The 23,307-nt window shown below is 33.7% G+C and overlaps 1 protein-coding gene across 1 annotated transcript in view; it reads right to left on the bottom strand.

Moving 5' to 3' along the window:
- Window positions 1-221: 221 nt before the first annotated feature.
- Window positions 222-23,307, bottom strand: part of epsilonCOP (coatomer subunit epsilon) — a 145,905-nt gene continuing 122,819 nt past the window's right edge. Inside the window, exons 9-10 of the mRNA XM_090406607.1 lie at window positions 20,646-20,720; window positions 222-346 (exon numbers count right to left, since the gene is read on the bottom strand). Coding sequence (XP_090262733.1) covers window positions 299-346; window positions 20,646-20,720 — 123 coding nt within the window. The 3' untranslated portion in view covers window positions 222-298. The remainder of the gene's footprint in view (window positions 347-20,645; window positions 20,721-23,307) is intronic.

Genomic DNA, 23,307 nt, shown 5'->3' with positions numbered 1-23,307 from the left:
GATACCAAGGTTGAAGTAATGAAGTAGTCATATTTCCATATACAGGTAGCCAAAAGATGTCACATCTTATTACTAAAATACTCTGGATTAGAGACAGATACTATAAATTAAAAATGCCCAGAAATTATATTCTTGGTTTAATCCTTTATCCAAGTGTAAGCAAACAAAGTTTGTGTGTGTGTTAGAAATATAATGAATTATTCATGTGCAATTCACAAGTATACTTTTAACAATCTGGATATTTTATTTTCACAAAATCTACATATACAATTTGTTTTTATTTAGGGAGAAAAAAAAACTATGCTGAAAGAGCATACTGTCTGGTTAATCTATCATACTCTTGGTCCTGTAAAGAAGAAAACTTTTCAAAGAATGCCCAAGTATATATATTTAAATCATTTATAAAATCTTTACTTGTAAAAGTCAAATTTAATTATCACTAAATTGCAATCAAAACAAACAACAGGATTTACACTTGATGTTCCATGACATTCCCTTTAAAATCTTCCCTTCTAATTTAATATAGCAAACCCAGTGTTTCTTTCATATGATTGTTGGAAAATACATGCTTTGAAATATTACAACTGGAATTTTAATATCACTAAAAGAAAACAAATTTCACTACTATCTAACAGTAGAGAACTTCATGTTCTAAGTAAAACGAAATACCAAAAACACAACTTAAAACTATTACCACTAAAACACATGGAAGAATGGGATACACTGTAAACTGCACATTTTTCATCTATTCTTTCCTAATGTTTTCAAGTAACTGTTGGCATAATTAAGTCTGCAGTATTTGAAGATTGGATCAAAATCATTTCCAGGTCTCAAAAAATAATCATTGGTTTTTGTTGAGTAAACCACATGAACAAATCACTTTAGTCAATTCTTTGATCATTGCATTAAGAAATTTTCTAATACAATGATTACAAACTACACATGGAGTGAATTGCAACCACTATGCCTCACTAAGAGAAGAAGAGATGTGTGAGGTTAGGACTAGTTTATTCTTGACATATTCTTTGCATTTTGTAATTCAAACTTAAGCCCCAAGCAACAAGTTACTAGCATTAGATAGCAGACAGTGTCAGTCATCTCACTATTTTTTTATTTCTTTGTAGTTTCTTTTTAACATTTTTGGGACAAGTTTGGGAGAGAAATTCCCACAAAAACAAAACAGAAAGAGCAAAAGCATTGCATGTGTGATGAAACTAATGCCCAGAACAGCTCCATTCTATGAATCTCAAGAAATAACAATCACATTTCACTCTGTTTGCACTGGGTACACAAAACCAATCAAATGCTTAAGTTTTCTGTTTTCCCTTCCAAAGTAAGTTGTAACCTTGCAACAGTTTCTATGGCAGCTCTTCTTGGTTTGTAGCCCTCGTTTTTTTCAAAAAGCAGTATTTACAAAGGGTGCAAAAATGCGATGTCTTTTACAAAGTAATTCTTGATGCCACAAACAAACTACAGTTTTGAATCAATGGCATATGATCCAGCAGATTCTACTCTATCTCTCCACATCTAGTGGAGAAACTATATACTAACTGCAATAGAATTATTTAGTAATTGGTTCAGAAATTTTCTGATTCCATCTTGTATATATATATATATATATATATATATATATATATATATATATAATAAGCACTGCACTTTTAGCATATTCCACAAGTTACTGCATTCTCATGTACGAACTACAACATGGTTCTGGTAAATTGCTTAAAAGTGATCTTGCTGACATACTAGTGATATAATTATATATATACTGCATGAATGAATTATTACAATTGTATCAAACAGACTGGAGAGAAGATAAAATATTTTTGTCATCACTCCATTCTATGGTTGATACAGTTGTAATGATTGGATTTGCAGTCAACAGAAAAAGGTAGTGATAAAAAGAAGAAAGAGACTAAGCTAATAAACAGAGCTTTGAACCTCAACATTTGCTGTAAAGTTTGAGGATAAAGTTCTTCCCACCATCACACTTAATATGCACCCCCATAAAAAATAATTCATATGCTGGGCTCACACGAATGATGTTCTATGGATAAGAGGACGTTGACTGAGAGATATCAAAAAGTGGTATATGGGGGGGGGGGGTTAGTCTATAAAATTTAAGGTAACTAGTGGTATAACCCAAGGATCAGTCCTTGGTCCACTGTTATTTCAATCTGTACATTAATGATATTGGGAAGGATTTTACAGGTGACATACAGCTATTTGTTGATGATGCAAAGATGTATGATAATCAGGAATGCTGCTGATGATGCAATGCTTGCAGAATGATTTGAATAGGCTGGAATTGTGGGCATGGAAAAATGGATGTCAGTTCAATGTCACACATTTTGGTAAGATTAGATGTCCAATGTCTTATTATATTGGTGGGATTATGCTAGAAGAAACCGATCAGTCTAGGGATCTTGGAGTGTTAGTAGATAGCAAGTTGAAATGCAGGGGCCATGTAGTGAAGATTGCAAATAAAAATAAAAAGATAATTGCAATGCTGAAACAAACTTGGACATGTAAAGATAAGAATGTCATTTTGCCTCTTTACAAGGCCTTGATAAGACATCACTTGGACTACTGTGCACAGGTCTGCTCTCCTGCTTTCCATTGTGATTCTGATAGTGGAGAGAGTGCAAAGGAGAGTGTTAAAAATTATATCAGGATTGTGAAATACTGATTATGAAGACAGATTGAGAATTTGTAGATTACAGACACTAGTACACAGGAGAAAGAGGGGTGACACAAACTTCTGAAAGGGTCGTACAGCATTTCAACTGATGGAATTTTTCATTTTTTGGAAGGTGGGGAAAGGACAAGAGGGCATCCTTGGAAACTGAGAATGAATGCCACTAAGGGTGTGAGAGCTAGACTTTTTCTCTCACAGGGTGGTGCATGAGTGGAATGGATTGCTATTGGATGTTGTGTGTGTGGGCAGTGTGAATGAATTTAAGAATAAGTATGATAGCTGGTACATGTAGTACAAGCTATCATAGTTATTGTGGCCTCCCTCAATGAGTCCCTGACTCCCTAGAGGTCTCTCTTCAAAATAATATACTGCTCATCAGTGAACAAAAGAAAATTCTCAGTAAACTAAGGTAAACATAAATAAAACATAAAAGCAAATACACATAAAGCACAAGATGATTTGCTGCTCCATCAACCTGCATGTAATCCTCTGCACACCTATATGAATTGTCTGAACAACAATATTAGTTATTTGGCTTAACTTCCCCTATAGTTATTTACTGAGCTAAATAACTATAGGGGAATAAATGTATAATGCTACTGTTTATTATTGATTACTTATTTATATATCACTGACACATACCATTCCCTCTCCTCTTAAGGTTTTTTTCTTTAATCATGCCCATCATAAATGCAAATATGCATGCCTAGTTTATAGGATTGTATGTTATTCTTTCCAGCCAGCAACTTATAGGACACACACACAATATATCACAAATGTAAATTATTAATAATTCATTTGCCAGTGTGAAAGTATTTCTATCAGACCTGCTCTCTCACACTATTATATTTGTCATTCTCACATAACTCAATAATAATAGTTCACATATTTACACCTTTTAATAACTCAAATATACTAACCAAGTATACATTCTCCTTAATATTTTCTAATATATTCTAAAACAAACACATTCAGTCCATCCCCTCCCACACACATGAAGATTTGGTTATACTCGACAAACTCATCACAAAACATGGCACATCTGCTGATACACAAGCATGAAACTGTGGTATAGTGAGGTGTTTTCTACCACTCTTCCAGATGTCAAGGTGGTGGCAAGAGACTTCCAAACACCATAAACATGAATATGTTAATATTGGATATGCAATCTTCAAATTCTTGCCAGTTGACAGAAAATTCCAAGTGTAGTAAAGTAACTACACTTGGAATTTTTCCAGATGGTGCCGTTTCAGAAAATCAGGTCACACCAACTAGTTGCTCCATGCTGAAGAAGTATCAATATCATTATAAGCTGTTGTGGTTACTTCTGTCACCTTATTGTGTAACATACATGCTGCAAGTTTACTCCATGTTGAGAACTAGGAGTGTACGTAAACATGTTTTACATAAAACATCATTATGTGTGGCAGCATGAATATTTTTCTCTTTATATTTCCTTTATGACTTCTCTGAATGGTGGCAATGTTTATCTGGGTTGTGGGGAGGAGGAGCAATAGCTAGAGATAAAGAACTGTCTCCACTCATTGTATGCAATACATAGGACAGGCTGCTGTAATGCAGTATGCTTTTCTAGTTCTGTTCTTTTGCCCGTGTTCATGCAACAATTATACATTTAACTCACTGGAACATCCCCTTGTTTATCTAACATATTACTCTACAGAATAAATTGTTTTTAGTTTATTTTTCCCCTTGAAATTAATTTTCTGTTTTCTTATGTGCATAGTATTAGTGTGGTGTCACATGGCTTAAGTCAATGTATTTGCTGGCAGTCATGTAACTGTTAAGCAGGTGTCAGTTTTTCAAGAGGAGTGGGTGCATTGAATGTTGTGTGTTTGGAATGGGAGAACATTCATCAAGACTGTCAATACAAGAATTTCAACAATATGAAGAAAAGTAATGAGATATCCTATCTGCTATCTTTTTATTTTTTCTTAAATTCTTGTATTGATAATCTTGATAAATGTTCTCCCATTTCACACACTCGACATTCAGTGAGTAAAAATGCAGCAGAACCATCTCAGTGCAAAAACAGGTGGAAGCAGGAATGGACAAAATGTGCAGTGAAGTAATTAGCAAGAAACCAGAAATAGTCATCTAGACATGCAATACAAGTTTCCTGCTTTTTCGAGCTTTCGTATGAATAGAAAAGAGGTGGAGATTTCGATGAAAGTCATTTTCAATATGTTTGACTCCCTTCTTCAAAAGCTTTGGTACCTTTCTTGGAAACAATGGTACATTGTTTATCAGTTTATCCAAATCTTTTCAGTGCAAACATTTGGATAAACTGAGTTTATCCAAATCTTTGTATCTTATTTCTTATTTTCTGCAATAATCCATTGCAAAAAATAAGATACAAATCCATGTTTTCCCCATTCAGAATGCTTTATGATGCCAGACAACACAAGGATCAGAGTGAATATGCAAGACATCAGTACCACATGGTATGAGTTGTCTCTGAGAACAAACAGCCTCCTCAGAAGGGTCGCCAGTGAGGACAAGATGAAATGTGTTTGGATAGCAGTTAATGTTATCTAGTATTCTGGTAGACATATGAACAATCTTTATAAGATTATTAGCATCAACAAATACCCAAGTGTCTATACTTGCTGAGTCAGTGTAGAAGGGTAGGGGAGAATGAACCTTTAAAAAGGAAATCAAAAAGTTAAAAATAGTTGTGGGCAGGGCTCCAGAAATACAACTTAAATCTGCTAGCCACAAAAATTTTACTCACCCGTAGTATTGGCCTACTTTAATTGTTGTAGGTGATGTTTTAAATTATGACAAAACAAACCAATACATTCTTTAATTCTTACTATAGATCACATACATTTACAGAAATGTGCTTTCCATTATATAAAATGTACTCTACAACACAGCTCATTTTGTGTTTTGTTTTGTTTATTGTTCATAATTAAGGATGGATTTATATAAATTATTCATAGAGTTTAATATGAAAAACAAATAATAAAATTCACAAAAGCAAAAAAGGGTGGCACTCGATGGGGAGCTGGGTCTTTGACTTGTGTTCACAAGATAATTGTACTTTTTAAGTAACAATATTAACCCCCCAACCGGCCACGACATCTATAGACGTCGAGCTACATCTGGATATGAAGCTCGAAAACCCATTGAATAACATGGATAAGAAGTGCAATTTGGTGTCACTATTTCATCCACATTGGCCGGTAGGGAGGTTAATACTCATTTTTGTTATGTAAAATTTGCAAACATTTAATTACACTAAACTAATTTGTGCTGTGGACTGTGGAAATAAGCTTAGGGCTATATTGTATTATAATTGTGCACCTACTTAAGGGATAAAGGTGCTGGAAGAAACAGATGTATAGATGTACTACACCATTTAATTAGATGTGCCAATTTTAATTTTTATGTTTATAAGTACCAGTTTATTTTGTTAATGAAATTATATTGTGAGAAAAGTATTTTTTTTGTAATAATAGATTGTCTATTACATGTTATGTGCACTATATATATATATATATATACACACACACACACACACACACACATATATATATATACACACATATATACACATACATACTAGGGGGGCTACACCCCCTGGTGCCTAAGGCACCCAACCCACCATGTACCGGACTGGTAGGCTGGTTCTACTTGAATTCTGATGACTCGAATTTTGAAGACTCAAAAGGGGCTTTCGCCCCCTGGCACCCCATGGTTTAAAAATTTTTCATGAAGAGGTGGGCCCTTTGTAAAAACTTGATTGTAGCTTAAATATTCTAAAGCACATTGCATCGATTTTTTTTACAGAGGTCAAGTCCCATGAGTATGTTGTAAAAATAATTTTTGTTTCTGTATCTTTTGTACTAGATATTTTTATAAATAACTCTTTGGAAATTAACTGTATATACTCTTTTAATAAGAATATTTCAAATGTTAAAAAAACAAGGCAGTGTTTTGCCACCAGAACTGTATGTAATAGATCTACATGGCAGAAAGGTGGTTTATGAAATTTTGTGTGTATGTGAAAGACTTACAAGCTCTGCACGTAAACACCTCAGAAGTCAGTCAGAAAGGTTCAAACAACTTTCCGATGGCTGGCAACTTACAATCAAAAGAAAGCGGGCCAGACCTGAAACTTAAGATGAAAGAACCATGCCAAATTCTTCAGGGGTTGCAAACTTCGTGCAAGGTCTCAGAGAAGGCATAATAAAAAGGGACTGAGCCAAGCATAAAGAGCTTCCTGGATCTAGAAGTCGCTAGAAGAGGCTGCCCGGTTCGATTCGTCGCCAGAAAGAGGAGCTTCCAGGCCAGAGAGAGGGCTTCCAGATGTTGCCAAAGAAGGAAAGGCTTCCCGGCTTCCAGTCATTGCCAGAGAGAGGGAACAGATTCGGGAGTCCATAAAAGAGTCAGTTGGCAACAATTACGGTCATTGGAGGCAGCTGTTCGAGCTATTGGAGATGGCAGTTGTCCAGGCATTTTCAGCGAGCAAAAGCAGAGGAGAAAAGGCAATGTAAATTACCCAAAGTAACTTCGCTCAGAAGATTTTCTTTTTCGCCGGGGGAGAACAACCTTTTGCCGGTCGCAGTCCACAGCCCACTATTTTCCTGTTGAGATATATTACTGAAGCCCAGACATTCTTGAGGAAGCTCAAGATCTGAGAATGAAAGAAATGCCATAAGACTGTAGTGAAAGACTTTTGACTGAATGTGCGATGCAGAGTCTTTTGTAAGTTAAAACCTTTTGTATATTCCCTCTCATAGTAGGTTGTAGATGGACTTTTAAGAGATTGCTCAATAGTAGTAAGAATAATCATTAAGAGAATCAATTGGCATATTGGAAGTTGATATAAAATTTGTAAAGATAACTTAACAGACAGTTAGCTAACCTCTTTGCAAGTAAACTAGAAGTTTAATAAGTTGAATTTGTAAGCGGAGAGTAAATAAGATTGTGAGTTAAAGAAGTTAATTAGTGTTGAAGTAAATAGGTTATAATTTATGCTAAAGATTTCATAAATGGATAAAGAAAGCAATCTCCCTGATGTTTAAATTCATGTATATTTCTTAGTAATGTAAATAAATTGTTTTGTTCTTTTTGTTAAAAGAGTGCTGCCTGTTTGTTTATTTTTACAACTGCACTGTTCCTAAATAAATCAGACTTGTGAGCAGGAAACTAGGTGAGATAGCCGAAGCGTAAAGTTAAGTAAAAGAATAGACCACGACTGTTTGTGTCAAGTTTTTTTGAAGGAATTTGTGTTAGAGAGAGAAATCTGTCAGCTGTATTATTGAGTTTTATGCTAATTAAATGATATTAGTGGTGCAGTTTAAATTAAATAAATTTTCTAGTATCTCAGGCATAAGACTCGTACTGCGAAGGGTAGATAAACATAGTACGTAATAATATAAGCAAGAAAGATTCAGAGAGAGAAAGCACACACAGCATAATTAGAATAAAAATAAAAAGATATTACTAATATAGGCAGAGTAAGAAAGGAAAATACATAGAAAAAAATGTGTAGAATAGTAAAGATAATAAAATAACGCATTAAAGACAACAGAAGATATTACATCCATGTTCTGTCAAAAAATTACTAGATGAACACCAGTCTTATATCAACACTTAATAAACCTGAAAAATCTGGCCTTGCACTGCATAGTGGACACTAACCACAATATCCCTTAGTCCAATACTCAGCTTTTGTATAGATGCTGGTTTAGGTTTGAGCAGTTACTTAAAGATTACTGAAGCACTTCTGCACCGCTGAAATCTGCTTTAGTACTCCCTTGCCAAGAATTGGGAGAGTCTCACTTTCATAAATGGCAAGCAATAACAGAAATTTCTCTTTCTTTTTTTTAATATATATATATATATATATATATATATATATATATATATCTATATATATAGTGCTATGTTATTCAATCATTTTATTTATCTAATTTTTGTTGTTTTATTGTATTTCAAAAAAAAATTAATTATTTTAATTTTTGTTTTAGCTGTAATTGCAATCTCATTTTATTTTGTAACCACTACGGAGGCACTCAAATACTTGGCTCAACTCTGTAAATAGGATTAATATTCTTTGCTCTATCTTCACCTTGATTAATCAGATACACTGATAATGTTGGCCTGTTAATTTCTGGCTGAAATATTTGCAATAATAAAATATATTATGCTTTATTCTTGTGAATATGTGCATCTAACAATCATAAACTTAGTAGGAATTATAGATAACTCTAAAGGTTGTAGCATTAATTCATTTTCATACTTAATTGACACAGCTTTTTTTTTTTTTTTACTTTAAGATTCCCTGGTAATTTCTGCAGCTGGACCAAAATGGAATACAAGGTTACATAAAGTAGAGAGATAAAAGATGCACAATAGATTGAATCATTTGAGTGATTGTTGAATGAGGTTTTACCTGCTTCACCTAAAAAGTAAGTTATAATTAATAAAAAAAAATATATATATATACTATCATTATTCACATATATTTGGCTCACTTTTATGGTCATGTGTGTAAAAAACAAAAGTGAGCCAAATACTGAGGAAGTAGGAGGTTGGCTGCAATTGAGAAGCAGCTAATTGCTCACAATGCTTAAACCAAGGATGTAAAATTCTCCTCTGAAATTGAAGCAATGTGGTTGGCCTAGTGGATAATTCTCTGTTTCCAACAAATGAGGATTCAAATCCCACTGTAGTATAGATAACTGTGAATGTCTTTTAGGCAGTAATTAATTTGATTGCCCAGTGCAAGATCTACTTACTGGAAAACTAATGACTTGAAAAAGTACTCTGTTTGGTCTAAAGTAGAGTTCAGATTATCTTTTATCTATATACAATGCTTAAAGTACTGTCTGTTTATAAACTTTCATTGATAAGAGTCACAAAAACAATATCACTAATTCAAACAACAAAAATAATGCTAACTAAATAGCTGTTTCTAAATTGCAGCCAATCTTCTGCTTATTCCCCAATACTTGGCTCACTTATTTTTATATAAGGTTTTTATGAGATGATACATGCCTACAGTGCGATAATAATTATCCTATATCTCAATTATATCACTACTTTGCCTTCTTAGCCTATCAACAGTACTAACATATGGGTTTACCTTTTGTGGACAGGATTTCCATAAAAAAAGCAAAATAAAATATACAATATGCTATTATGAAACACTTTTTTTGTATGATGGACTTGAATCATTTCCTGACTTTGAAATAAACCAAAATATACACATAGTAACATGTTAACTTATTGTGGATATACCTATTTCACTTATCATGAATGATAAACAGAAAAAATTGTCAGCCTCTTAGTAGGTGTATAAATTCCATTTCCTTCCACCTATTTGATCTTTCCTTCTTTCAATCTATGTCCATGTAGCTGAAGTTCCCATAATAGTTAATCAAACCGCACTCAAGCTAATTTGATGATGCATGTATTCCGCAATATACCTCACACATCCTGGCCTACTTCAGCAGCAATTTCACACCTGATTGCCTGAAATGAACAAACAGCCTTCCACATTCCTGTCTTCCTGATGATCTCCAATTCTTTTTTGGCTGCAATTCTGTACTGTCATCAGCACTATCCCATCCCATCTCTCCACCCTGAAAATACTATTCCCCTCATATTCTATCCCTGTAACTACATCATCTGCTGCCAGCCAAGTTTCACTAATGCCTATAGTTTTTAGCAAGATTGCAACCAATAACTAACCAACCGATAACTCCTCCCTCTTATTCCTGATATTAGTTTACTTAAATTGTAGTATCCCTTTAGCAATCAACTACTTTACAAATCTTGTATTGGCTTCTGCATTCAATTTTGACTTGTCACTTGAGAGACAGATTCTTTTTTCATATCCATTTAAGTGCAATCCATCAGCATATATATACTTGTAAGTTCTTCCATTAGTCAAACCTGGTCTATAGGTCTACACAAATTGCACAACCTATGCACCGATTCATTTGCATTCGTTGGGGGGGGGGGATTGCAGGTGTGTGGATTGCAGAAGTTGGTTGATAGGAGAAAAAAGAGGGGACATGACAGAAACATTTAAGTTGCTTAAAGGGCTTTATAGAATTGATGCAGGGGAAATGTTTCAGCACTTGGCTGGAGGGGCCAGAACAAGGGGTAATCCCTGGAAGTTGAAGAAATGTGTGATTAGTGGGGGTGTAAGGACTAAAATTTTTGCTTGGAGAGTTGTGAATGAGTCAAATGGGTTGCCAGAGTCAGTTGTGTTTTGTCTGTTAATGTTCAAGGAGAGGTATGATAGATTGGTCTCCCACGATGAGTCTTTGAACTCCATGATGGTGCCTGTATAATAATAATAGTAATTACCCTCCTCTTCCTCAACCTGCCTCTAACACAGCATACAACACTCACAATCTTTACTCTCTTGTTCTTCTTTTTCACTTCTTCCAATAACGCCTTCAATCTTCTCTCCTATGATATTTTCCCTCTTTCCAAGCATTGTGGCTTACCAAAACAATCAATTCTTTCACCTTACCTTTTTGCATCCTGACAGCTTGACTAATATTAAGTTTTGTACCATTAACAGTAAATTAAAGTTTATAAGTAACTTTAATTTACTTATATTTGCATGATCTCTTTCACTGTTATGTGAATGCTCATATTCACAATCTTTCATTTGCTATGTGGACTATCAAAAGATAAAAAAAATACAACTGATTATCACCATAGCAAACATCATTTTAACTCACTATAATGAACTACTGAAAAGAGAGAACTAAATTCTCATAGGTATAACATTATGCTAATGGGAATTTGTTATAATAACTATTCACTATAACAATTCCTGTATCCTCAGGAGTTTGCTACGGTGAGAGTTGACTATATAGCAAGTGATATACAGTAACTATCATTTTTAGTCTTCAATTTGCGCTGAAGCAATTCTTTTAAGAATTGCTTCAGCGCAAATATGGAACCATTCGTTTCATTTTTAATTCTCTTCACATAAGAGAAGAACTGGGGTATTTTGCAAATGGCTTTCATCAAAATTTCCATCATTTAGAAAAAAACAACAGCCAAAAACAACTTGTATCATGTCTGTTTAAATGATCTTACTTCACTTCACTTTTGATAATACCCAAATCTCCAAACAGGAACAGTAAGTTTCTCTTCTTGGACTAGCTTTCACCCAACAAACATCTCAGCTACAGCTTCTTCTCTAGTCGCCAAAAACACAAATTCCTCCACTTAAGACATTACTTCTCATTTGTACAAATGTTGAAATTTTATAAATCTCAAATCCACAAAACTTTGAAATACTGTTTACATATTTTGATGATGCATCAAAAATTTTATAAGAAAACTTGATACTATCCAGAAGAGAACACTGATTATGTTATGTTATGATTGCCTCTCACAGATTCATTCCAAATACGCTCTCACAGATTTTTGTTTCTGGCTTACATCTCTTCTATAAATATTTCTATGGACAACATTCTGCTGAAATGGCTATCATCATTCTATCACTTTTTCCAAGACTATAAAGAACATGAGGAGCTACTGGTCATCATCCATTTATTGTTCAGCTTAAAACCTACTGAAATTCTCTTCTTGTTTCATTCTATATATACCTCTATCCTACAAAACAACCTCTAACATTCTGTTCTCCCAAAACACTACAACCTTCAGCTGCTCAAAACATGGCACTAAATTCCTTCTTTCTCCTTTAACCTATTGCTTATGCATGGTACTTATGTGCTATAGGTTGCTATCTTTGATGTAGATATGATATGATATGAAAAAATGGTAGTCAGGCTTTCTGGTCTTTTATAAAGCTACTTGTCAAAACTTTTGTCTAGTTCAACTTCAATCTCTTTTGCACTCATATGGTTCTATTGTTGCATCATTAACTACAGAAAAAGCCAATCTCTTAGATTCTTACTTTCCTTAGTCAAATTCTTGAAGTCATCTTTGTCAATGTTCTACCATTTCAAACACACAACACTCAGCATTCTTCCCTCTCGATTTTTTGCCAGAAAGAGATCAGAAGAGCCTTGTCCAAACTAGATATCAAAAAGTCTCCTGATCTTGACGACACTTCTCAGTTTATTCTGAAGATTTGTGTTCCCCAGTTAATTCCTCTTCTATGATGCTAGTATCTATCCTCGAGCCCCTGGAAATTAGCCAATTCAACCCATTCCTAAGAAGAACGACAAATCTTTATCAAATTAACATGTTTCGCTTCATTTCTGTCTTAAGTAACATAGAAAACCATCATGTCTATTTCTATGCCACCCTGAAGTCTCTCAACTAATAAACAATTGCTAGTATCTAGAGCAGCCACTTGTGATTCTCCAAACTCTTCAAAATTATTAAGAAATACAAACTCATTGCTACCTATAAACCAATCAACCAAATTCACAATTTGTTACCAAAAGACAAACTCTCCCCCACTGATGATACCTGGTGTATACAAAGTACCATGTTCTTGTAACTTGTCTTACTATGGACAAACAGGAAGATCTGTAAATAAACGCATCTCTGAACATCAAGACCACATTAGTCTCACAAATCTGGCCTCGCACAACATGGAGTTGAAAATGTTAATCAAGGGGTCCAATGGCAAAACACCAAGCTACTACATACAGCCATATATAAACATGAGTGTTTGTATAAAGACAATGCTGAAGACTTATGTCACAGGCCCAATCTTAACTGTAATGTATCCCAAAAGTGAGACAATCACTTTTGGGATAGTGAGACATTCTTATCCTCAATTGTACAAAATAAAATTTATCAGTTATATTTTAATTTAATTTAATTACAGCCCAATAGTTTTAAATCCTTAAACACACTACTGTATACATAGAGGAATTCCAGTGTAAGCATGCGCACTAATGTGATTTTTTTTTTTTTTAATAACTGTACTGATGATATCTTATGATACTTAAGATGAAATATTTACATATTATTAAATATGTTAATTACTGTGGTATACATGTAAATTTATAGTTATGAATACTCTACAGGTTTCACTATATAAAAAAAATCAGACCTTGTTTTTTTTTTTAAATTCAATGTCTTTCTATGGTAATCCAAATCGTTTTCTTCTACACAAGTAATTGTGACTGTTATCACTTGAGTAGTTACAGTATTTCTGTAATTACTCAACTCCCATGCAACTCCTAAACTCCTATGAAATACAAAAAATTGCATCTCATGAACATTTACTACAATTTACATAGTAATTAAAAATTACTGAAAAAACATATATTTTCTTTATCATCCATTAGAGGACAGGCTGAGTCCCCTACGAATAAGCAACCTTTGCCATCTGATTATCTACAGCCATTTCTCTCATCTCTCTGAAACTTTTCCTTCAATGACTATAACCAAATTCTTTTCAGCCTGTCTTTTGATCGTCTTCTTCTAGTGACTCCATTCAAGGTTATATTTTAATCTCTGAGAGGACATTATCTGGAGGTGTCCAAACCATTTTAATTGCCATTTAAGAATTATATCTATGATATTTTCTCTATGGCTTAATTCATGTTTGATTTGTGCTCATTTGTTTTGTGTTCTGACCAGTGAGACTTATTTATTTTTTCTTAAACATTTCATTTCAAATGCTCTAATTTATTGTTTCTTTCTGAGTGAGTTTCATATGTATTGCTGTAGGTATAATAATGATTTTATAGTTTTAGTTTGGGATTTTTGAAATGCTGTTATTTTTTCATATTTAATTTATTCATTTTAGACCATCCATTATTGAAATGTTTTCCTCATCTCTTTTTATTTTCATTGTTTTAGTTTTGCTTAGATTAATTTTCATTCCAAAAGTTTTGCACTTTTCATTTAAAATTTATATATCATAAAATAAAAAATAAAAAAAATCCTATCAAAAACACAAAAATATAAGCAGAAACCTTGTTTTTATTTATTGGTGGAGTAATAGTAATTTTTATGCTTTAAAATAACTTGAAGCATTACAAAAACAGATGATATGTCATCTAGATTTTAATACCTAAATAATGGAAAAAGAATAATTCAAATACATTATATGCTTTTTTTTATAAAAAAAAAATATCCATGTAAGATGTGAACTAGTTTTACCATTTAACTCAAAATTAGTTTATTCAATATGTATTTACATAAATGCATGCCTCAGTCAGTACTGATGTCCTGTCATGACTTAGATTCATCAGTGATCTAAATAAAGTTAAGTTCCGATCATAATGCCAGCATCTCAAATATTTCTGTCCATTTCCTCCAAACATAATAATGAGCAGCAATCAGCTATTGCCATTCAGAAGTAAACATTATTCAAAATACAATACACTGCAATTCAAATTCAATGCTAATAACTTTTTTTTTTTTTGAAACCAATTAACAGAATAAGATTTTATTATTACAGTGATCTCTCCATTATCTGACCTTCAAAGAACTAAACCTTCAATTATCTAATTGATCCTTGAAATGAGTTAGCATATTAGGTGACTTCAGTTATAGCATAATGTTAATATGCCTCGAATAAACTATCCATAATATATCCAAGATTATATGACTAGCAAATTGATTTCCCCATATGGTTAATTAACTGAAGAATTACTGTACTATTATTATTACACAGGTATTTCATGGAATCTGAAGATTAATCATGGGAGGGCCCAAACGAACTATTATTCACACAGTGGCTATTATATGTGACAAGCTCAATTAGTTACTGGCTATTGAATTGCACTATCACATGGTTAAATGTGAAGCAAAGGTTTTACATAATATGATTTTAGGCATAATGTGAATCAAGAAAGTATGAATTTGATATTAAAACATGCTATTTTAGTACATATTTTTGTTGTTGTAACATGTCAGCATGAAGCTGTGAGATAAAAGTCATAGTTTCTGTTGCAACTTACTACTTTCATATAATTATGCGTGACTTTCAATGAATCACACTAATGACTCCTAGAGTAATTTATTGTTTTCATTTACACTGTAGAACATTTAGCAAGCCTGCAAAAATTAAACTTTTTTTGTTGTTGTTGTCATTTTCTGTCCAAAATAATCAGTTAGACAACAAATTTTAACAACCAGCCAGTTTGGATGAACTAGCTGAATGACACCACTGTACTTCCTTCAAGGTGTTCAGCAAAAAGCACTTGCAGCTGCCTTTGGCAACCCATTCCACTTATTTACTACTCTCCAAGCAAAAACAAATCTAGTCCTTGCACTCTTGCTAACCACCTAATCTCACAACTTTCTCTTGTCTACTCATATACTTGAAAATTTCTTTTTTAGCATCTCTTCTATAATTTGGATTTCTGTCATTTTCCTCTTTTCTGCCTGTCAAGCTAAACTTCTTCATCAAATTCCTGACATGTACCCTCAAGAGGTGTACAGGATATGATAGTACTACATGAAAAATTTACATCATTACTACCTTCCTATCTACAATTTTCCTCCAAATCAGTCTGTCACTTGTCAAGACTCCAATATTATCATTATCAGATCTTATATTTCTATCGTATAAGGCACATTGTACCGTATCAATCCACCTATATTTTGGTCTTCCTCTGGGTTGTTTACCTGCCAACTGGGCAGAGAACACTTGCTTTTCTAATCTTTTCTCGTCCATTCTGTTTAAGTGACCATACCACCTGAGATTAGCTCTGCTAACGCATTCCTGGATGCTGACAACGTCAAGTTCTGTCCTAATACCCTCATTTTTAATATGATATTGCCATTGATACCATCTGTTCATGCTTCTAATCTTTCTCAGGACTCTCATATCTGTGGTCTCTAGTCTTTGGTGAAGTGTTTTACTTCTGACCCAGCTCTCAGATCCATAAGTTAAAACCGGTTTGAACACTGTTTTATATACAGCTAATTTAGTGTTCCGACTAATTTCTCTCTTATTCCATATGAAATTATTCAATAGACTTCCTACCATACCAGCTTTGTTGATTCTGTTGTCTATTTCCATATTTAATTTACCATCTTCACTAAAAATCGTGCCTAAGTAGCTGAAATGTTTTACTTGTTCCACAGGTTCCCCGTTCACAATTGTTGAAAATGTCAACACAGTTGAAATTTTCAACAATTCTACCTATTTTCATTGTCTTTGTCTTTTCAATGCTCACCTTCATACCATATCTATTACAACAGTTATTCAATTTAGTCAGGGACTCTTGCAAACTTGTAGCGGATTTATTTAAAAGTATATAACATCGTCCGTATAAAGCAAAGAGCTGACATTAACATCTCCAATTCTGATATCATATTTAATATCACTTTCCTTCATAATGTGATCCATATAGATAATGAATAACAGAGGGGATAATGTACATCCTTGTCTCACACCAGATTTAACATTAAACCATCTTCCTGTGCTTCCTTCAATTCTAACTGCCAACTTACAACTCAAATAAAGACTAAGTATTGCTTGATATAATTCCCCATTGACACTATATAACTGTAGCATATTGAATAGCTTCTCTCTTGGCACCTTTTCATATGCCTTTTCCAGATTGACAAAACTTAAATACAGATCTTTTTTATATTCCCATGCTTTCTCAACTATTTGTCATAAAGTGAAGATCTGATCCTGACAGCCTCTATTTGGCCTGAATCCAGCTTGTTCTTCACCAAGCTTTTCTTCCACAATTCTTCTCAACCATTTCTCAAGTATGCTTGCATAGATCTTGTCTTGCCAGGAACACTCAGTAGGGAAATACCTCTGTAATTCTCACATTCAGTTTTATTTCCCTTTTTATATATGGGTACTATTATAGCTCTACTCCAATCATCAGAAATTCATCCCTCTGTCCAGGCTTTCTGAACTATGCAGTGCAGCCATGTAAGACTTTTATACCACCACAACCTTTAATCTACTCTCACAGGAAGCACCCCACAAACAAGTAAACATTTTGGTCAATCATTTATAAATTTTTTAGAAGACCATAAAGCTGGCACAGAAAGAATAGTAGTCAATCATAAGATTGTGTGCTTATGTTTATTATGCATGACTAATTTGTCAAGTATTTCTCAACAAAATTAAAATGTAAATAATATTTGAGTGAGTGAATATGAGATTGATACTTATTTTAAACTTATTATTGCACACCATGACAGTAAATTTAAAAGTTAGCCATATCATATGGTTTTCACATGAGATGCTGTAAAGTATATGGTGCTTCAAGAGACCAGAAAGCCATCATACTAATGAAATTTTAAAATATACTATCATGAAAGGCAGTCTTGCACCATTAAAAAACCATAAATCATCATCATCATCACTCTTAGTATTCATGCTGATAATATTCCAGAGCCCCTATTGGCAACTTCTTATTCAGTTTATGCAACAGCTTTAGTACATCCTCCTCATATGAGTTTTTCCCTTCAGTGTGAATGTAGCACTGAGCTTTGCTGCATACATATCAACTAGGCTGAAAGCTTTTAGCAAATGGGCACTCATTAATCTCTTCTGCACCTGCCACCTACATACCATCTACATCGATTAGTGTTATTCTTTCTTTTACTTGCACATTTATTCACATTTTTTCCATTTATTCTTTCTTTTACTTGCAGCATAATGACAGAATTTTTTTGGGTTGTCTTTAGTTTGCAGAGGCAGTTTCTTTTCATACTCTCAAGAGTATGAAATATAACCACAACATACACCATATAACAATAGTAAATCTTCTGGCTTGCACCATATAATTTTGATAAATGGCATCATCCTTATGCATACAATATTTCTTCCACGTCACTTTCTTTTATGAATCTCCTCTTTAATAAGATTACACATCCTGAACCCTAGGGACAGATTCTGATATTGCATCATTTAAACATTTTTTAAATGATTCCCATGCACTGCCAATATCCTTCCTATCTAGCAAACAATATCATGAGACAGAACCTAGTATATTCCTCAGCTGGTCATAATTTCTACTTTGTAGCTCAGCATGTAGCCTTTTATGAATAGAATATCTATAAGCTTAGCCACTTCCCAAGTGAGTAGAGCATGATCATTGTCCTCAACTTGGAAGCAGAACAGTCACTCCTTCTGACACTGCAAAATATCTATACTTTATACTTTAAAATATTTATATTTTATCTGAAAAGCTTTAAAATATTTATACGTAGGCTGGTCAATAAGTAATAAAACTATATTTATATAGAAAACAGATTACCTTTAATCGTCATCATTTACATGGTCTTTTTCGAAGTAACTACTGTGAGACGCGATGCATTTGTCCCAATGATGTGTCCACTTCTTAAACACATGTGAGAGTCCGTTTTTTGAGAGTTCTTTCAAAACCGCCTCCGCAGCTTTTACACATGCTTTGTTGCTTTCGAAATGGCGGCCTCTTAGTGTTTTCTTGAGCTGAGGAAACAGCCAGAAATCGCACGGTGAGAGATCAGGACTGTATGGAGGGTGTGGTAGGATATCTGTGTTGTTCTTCTGCAAAACGTCCACTACACAACCAGCAATATGTGGCATTGCATTATCGTGGTGCAATAAGAAGCCATTCTTCAGCAATGGACGCTTCCTTTTGACATGCTTGATGATAATCGCTGCTGTGTTGATCATTATCTCTGTGATGGACATTGAAGGTCTTCCCTCATGTTCAAGATCTTCCACATTTTGCCTTCTTTCCTTAAAAGTTTTATGCCAGCAAAAAACGCTTGCCCTCGACATTGCTTCATTGTGGAAAGCTTCACGTATCATGTTACAAGTGTCCGATGCTGATTTTTGCAAATGCACACAAAATTTAATCGCATAATGCTGTTCCAAGGACACTTCCATTTCGAAGACTGGTCTCACCTCGTAGGCGCACCGATGAGCACTTGTGTTTAGTCACGTGACACTCTGGCACATCAGCCCGTATACACCATCTATCAACCTCTTTTATTAATACATACATACAGCAACATTTCTTTATTCCACAGAAATTAATATTGTGATGAGTGGTTTCGCCACAGTAAAATTAGTCTTATTACTTATTGAACAGCCCACGTACTTTATACAAAAAGCTATGTTCATAATTTTATATGAAAAGCTTCTGAAAAGAAAACTAAGATAATTTCTTTATTGAAAGCTTAATCCTTAACAAGTAACTGTATTATCTATCAGTAAGAGCAAAAGCTGACTTTTAGTTACAATGTGTGCAGCCAGAAATATTAGCCATTTAATTGTTTTGAAAATTTTGTGTTGTTTGAATTTTAGTGATTCATTTTCCCATATTTTAGAAACACTGCTCTAGGGCAACAGGAAAAATTCCTAAAAAGATCAATAATAATTCTGTGACAATTTTAAAGTTTCAGTTCACTGACTATATATATATAATTAGTTTGAATGACTATATACCGAGAATGAAAAAGAATAAGGTTTAATGTTAAGATACTACTAGTTTCGTTGAATAAATTTAAATGTGAGAAAACAATTCAAGCATTATTAATATAACAGCTTTGAAGTGAATATTGACTCTGGAAATTTACAGATATATTGTTTTTTTGTTGGAAATTTAAATAATAAAAAAATAAATTAAAAAGTCCTTTAATGACTTTTAGTCCCCAAAGAGAGTATAGGCAGGCTCCACCCTCGCCCATCTCTTGTTCATAAACCCTAACTAGTAAATTGTCTGAAATAATATGAGTTCTACAGATGATTTGCAAGATGCAACATTTTCTGAGATGTAAGATTAAAAACCAAAGTTTCTGGGATTGTATCCACTGCTTGTGTTAACGATTATAAGTCTGATTTTAGTCATCAACTGGCTCGAGTTGATGAATAGAATCAAACATAATATAATGATCTTTCTTCTGGTGGTCAAGCATTATGGGATGAGAATTCTGCCAGAAGATAAGTCAAATAATTTTAATGAAATATTTTTCTAGACTTTAAATATCCTAAATCTCAAAACAGACTGGTAATTTTGAATAGTATATACTTAAACTTTACCTTGAAATGATATTCTTTAACAAATGGGTGACTGTTATGAGAATCTTTCAGCTGACTGAGGTACCTATTACTCACCTTAGAACAGAAGAAAAAAATTAGTCTGTATATATATATATATATCACCTTAAATCAACTAGGTGATTTAAGGTGATATATATATATCACCTTAAATCAAATATATATATATATATATATATATAAATCAACTACATGTTATATAGCTATATATAATGTTTCACCTGTGTAAAATTTATCTCTGTATCGTTAATGCTTGTTGTTATTAATTACTTTAACTAATTCTTGCTCGGCTGCGCCTTTGTCAGATTCGCTGTTGTACCCTTCGTGACTTTGTTTTAATACTCTCTTATGTGAATTTTCTATCTCTGAGGTTTTCTAACATGCTGTGTCTTTTCATTCTTAAGTTACTTACTACAAATTCAGTTTACGTTAATTTCAATGCAGTCTCATAGCTCAGTCTAGGCCAGTGATGGCGAACCTATGACATGCGTGTCAGCACTGACACACTTGAGGGTTTCAAGGTGACACACCTTGGATGTAGAAAAATATTGGTATTCTGATGAAAAAACTGCGTAAATCATGTAAGATCGCTCTCAGTTAAGGCGAAGGTAGGTTTGTTCATTGAAAGAACTTTCTACCAGTAGTCAGCAACAGAAAAGTCATTAAATGTAATATAAGTTTGTAATTTCAGTTTATTAAATTAATTGTATAATATGAATTCATAGATTTTATATCAATGTCCTATTAAATAAATAGCCTAATATGATATGTATAAATCACCATCTATGATTATGTAGTTACATTTATAATGCATGTATGCAAGTGTCACATCAACAACGTCAATATTTAAAAAAAAAAAAGTTTGACACACCTAGGTAAAAAGGTTCGCTATCACTGGTCTAGGCCATAAATCAATCCAATCGGTAGTGCACTTGTATCAGCACATCAAGGGTCTGCCGTGGCTTAATGCCAATTCCTTTGTTCTGAACTGGTGCTAATTCCCTTTCAAACTTAGAGAAATTTATTTTTAGCTGCGCCACTCTATGTCTTAGATAGTTGAACAATGCAATATCAAGGAATTAGTTTCCAGCTTAGCACACTACAATGTTTATCTTAACCGAAACTATTAATTACTTAGATCATCTAAACTATCAAGATTTGCTTTGCAGTCACAGCCTTCTTTACTTTTATTCCCTCCCTGCCTTGGTTCTACTTTTATGAGCAGTTCAATAGGAAGAAAATCAGGCAAGTCAATAAATGATCATCAATTTCATGAAAGTATATATGAATCATTTCAAGCATATTATTATATCAATACTAAAGCTCTAGAGTACTCTTAATTACTTTAAATTTTTACACATTCTCTAAGACATTAATTAAAGATTAGAGTTCAAGTACAAGGCAATCTTATACTCCGTCATCAGCATTTCTGGAAGAGATTTGCACTCGACACAGTGAAAATATCTCTAAAGCAATTCTACATAACTCTTCAGCTTAAACTTTCTCTAATTTCTTGAGCGAGAACACTAAAGTCCTTTCACTATTCAGTTTTAGCAATTTGAAAGCCCATCACACTAGCAACACATGATTCTCTCAGTACAGTTATAAAACATATCAAAAGTCTACTTTACCCAGGCATGAAGAGATACTTGGCCTTCTACATGTGCGTCCAGGTAGCACATCCTTGGTCTCATCTTAATTCTTATGAGACTTCATCTATATGAATCTGCAATGGTCTCGGGTAGGACACATCTTCATGGAAACGATAGTGTAGGTTCGCCGCTCTCAGGTCAATCAGCTCGGCATGGCATTCTATTCTCCAATGGGTTCCTTGCTGGATCAGAAACTTTGCTCTGCTTGGCTATAGGTTGACTTTCGAACTCCCCTGGAAACATCCACGTGGCCTTCCGACCTCCGCATGACTTCCTGACTTCGTTGACCACTCCGTTGAAAAAAAGGACCAAGAGAGAGCTGCAGGCACTGCAACAGATTTTATATTGCGCACCCTATGTTTTTCTTCCTATGTCACTACTTTTCTTTCACTGCACATGGCACTTACTTCTCCCTGGCAACACTAGCACCATACTGTACTCTGGTGAGCACCCTGGAGAGACTCGTGTGCTACTCTGCCTTGCTCACGTTTTGCTTCAGGCCATTTCCTTTTATAAGCTGATTACTTCGTTCTCCCTCTCGCACATAATTATTTATAGAAAGCACACAGTTATTACATTAGGAGATTTACAAGAATTATCTACAATTAAATGACTCAAAACAGTATGTACAAAGAAAAAGGAATTATGTTGGTAAGTTAACATCATATTATTTAGTCTGATAAACCAATACCGACTCTGGGAATGACGTTTCGTGTTAAACTCTGAATGAAGTACTTACAGGTTCAATCTTCTTTTATTCCAAATTTAATACCTGACAAATCATGATTTGCATTTTTTTCTGAGAATTAACTTATTTGTAAAACAAAAAATGCTAGTCATCACACCTTTCTTTTGTGCTTCTCATTCTTCAGGATGAAGAATTTTACTGGGATTATAAATATTTATGGTATAATCCCAGTAGACAGTTTTTGAGTACACATTTTATATCTTGATATTTCTCTGCTGCATCCTCTAAGGAAAAATATATGATT

The sequence above is a fragment of the Typopeltis vanoorti genome, chromosome 16 (genome assembly GCF_054136105.1).
Source record: "Typopeltis vanoorti isolate ZY-2024b chromosome 16, IOZ_Tvanoo_1.0, whole genome shotgun sequence".
Classification (NCBI taxonomy): Eukaryota; Metazoa; Arthropoda; class Arachnida; order Uropygi; family Thelyphonidae; genus Typopeltis; species Typopeltis vanoorti.
This window is presented reverse-complemented; position numbering and strand designations above follow the sequence as displayed.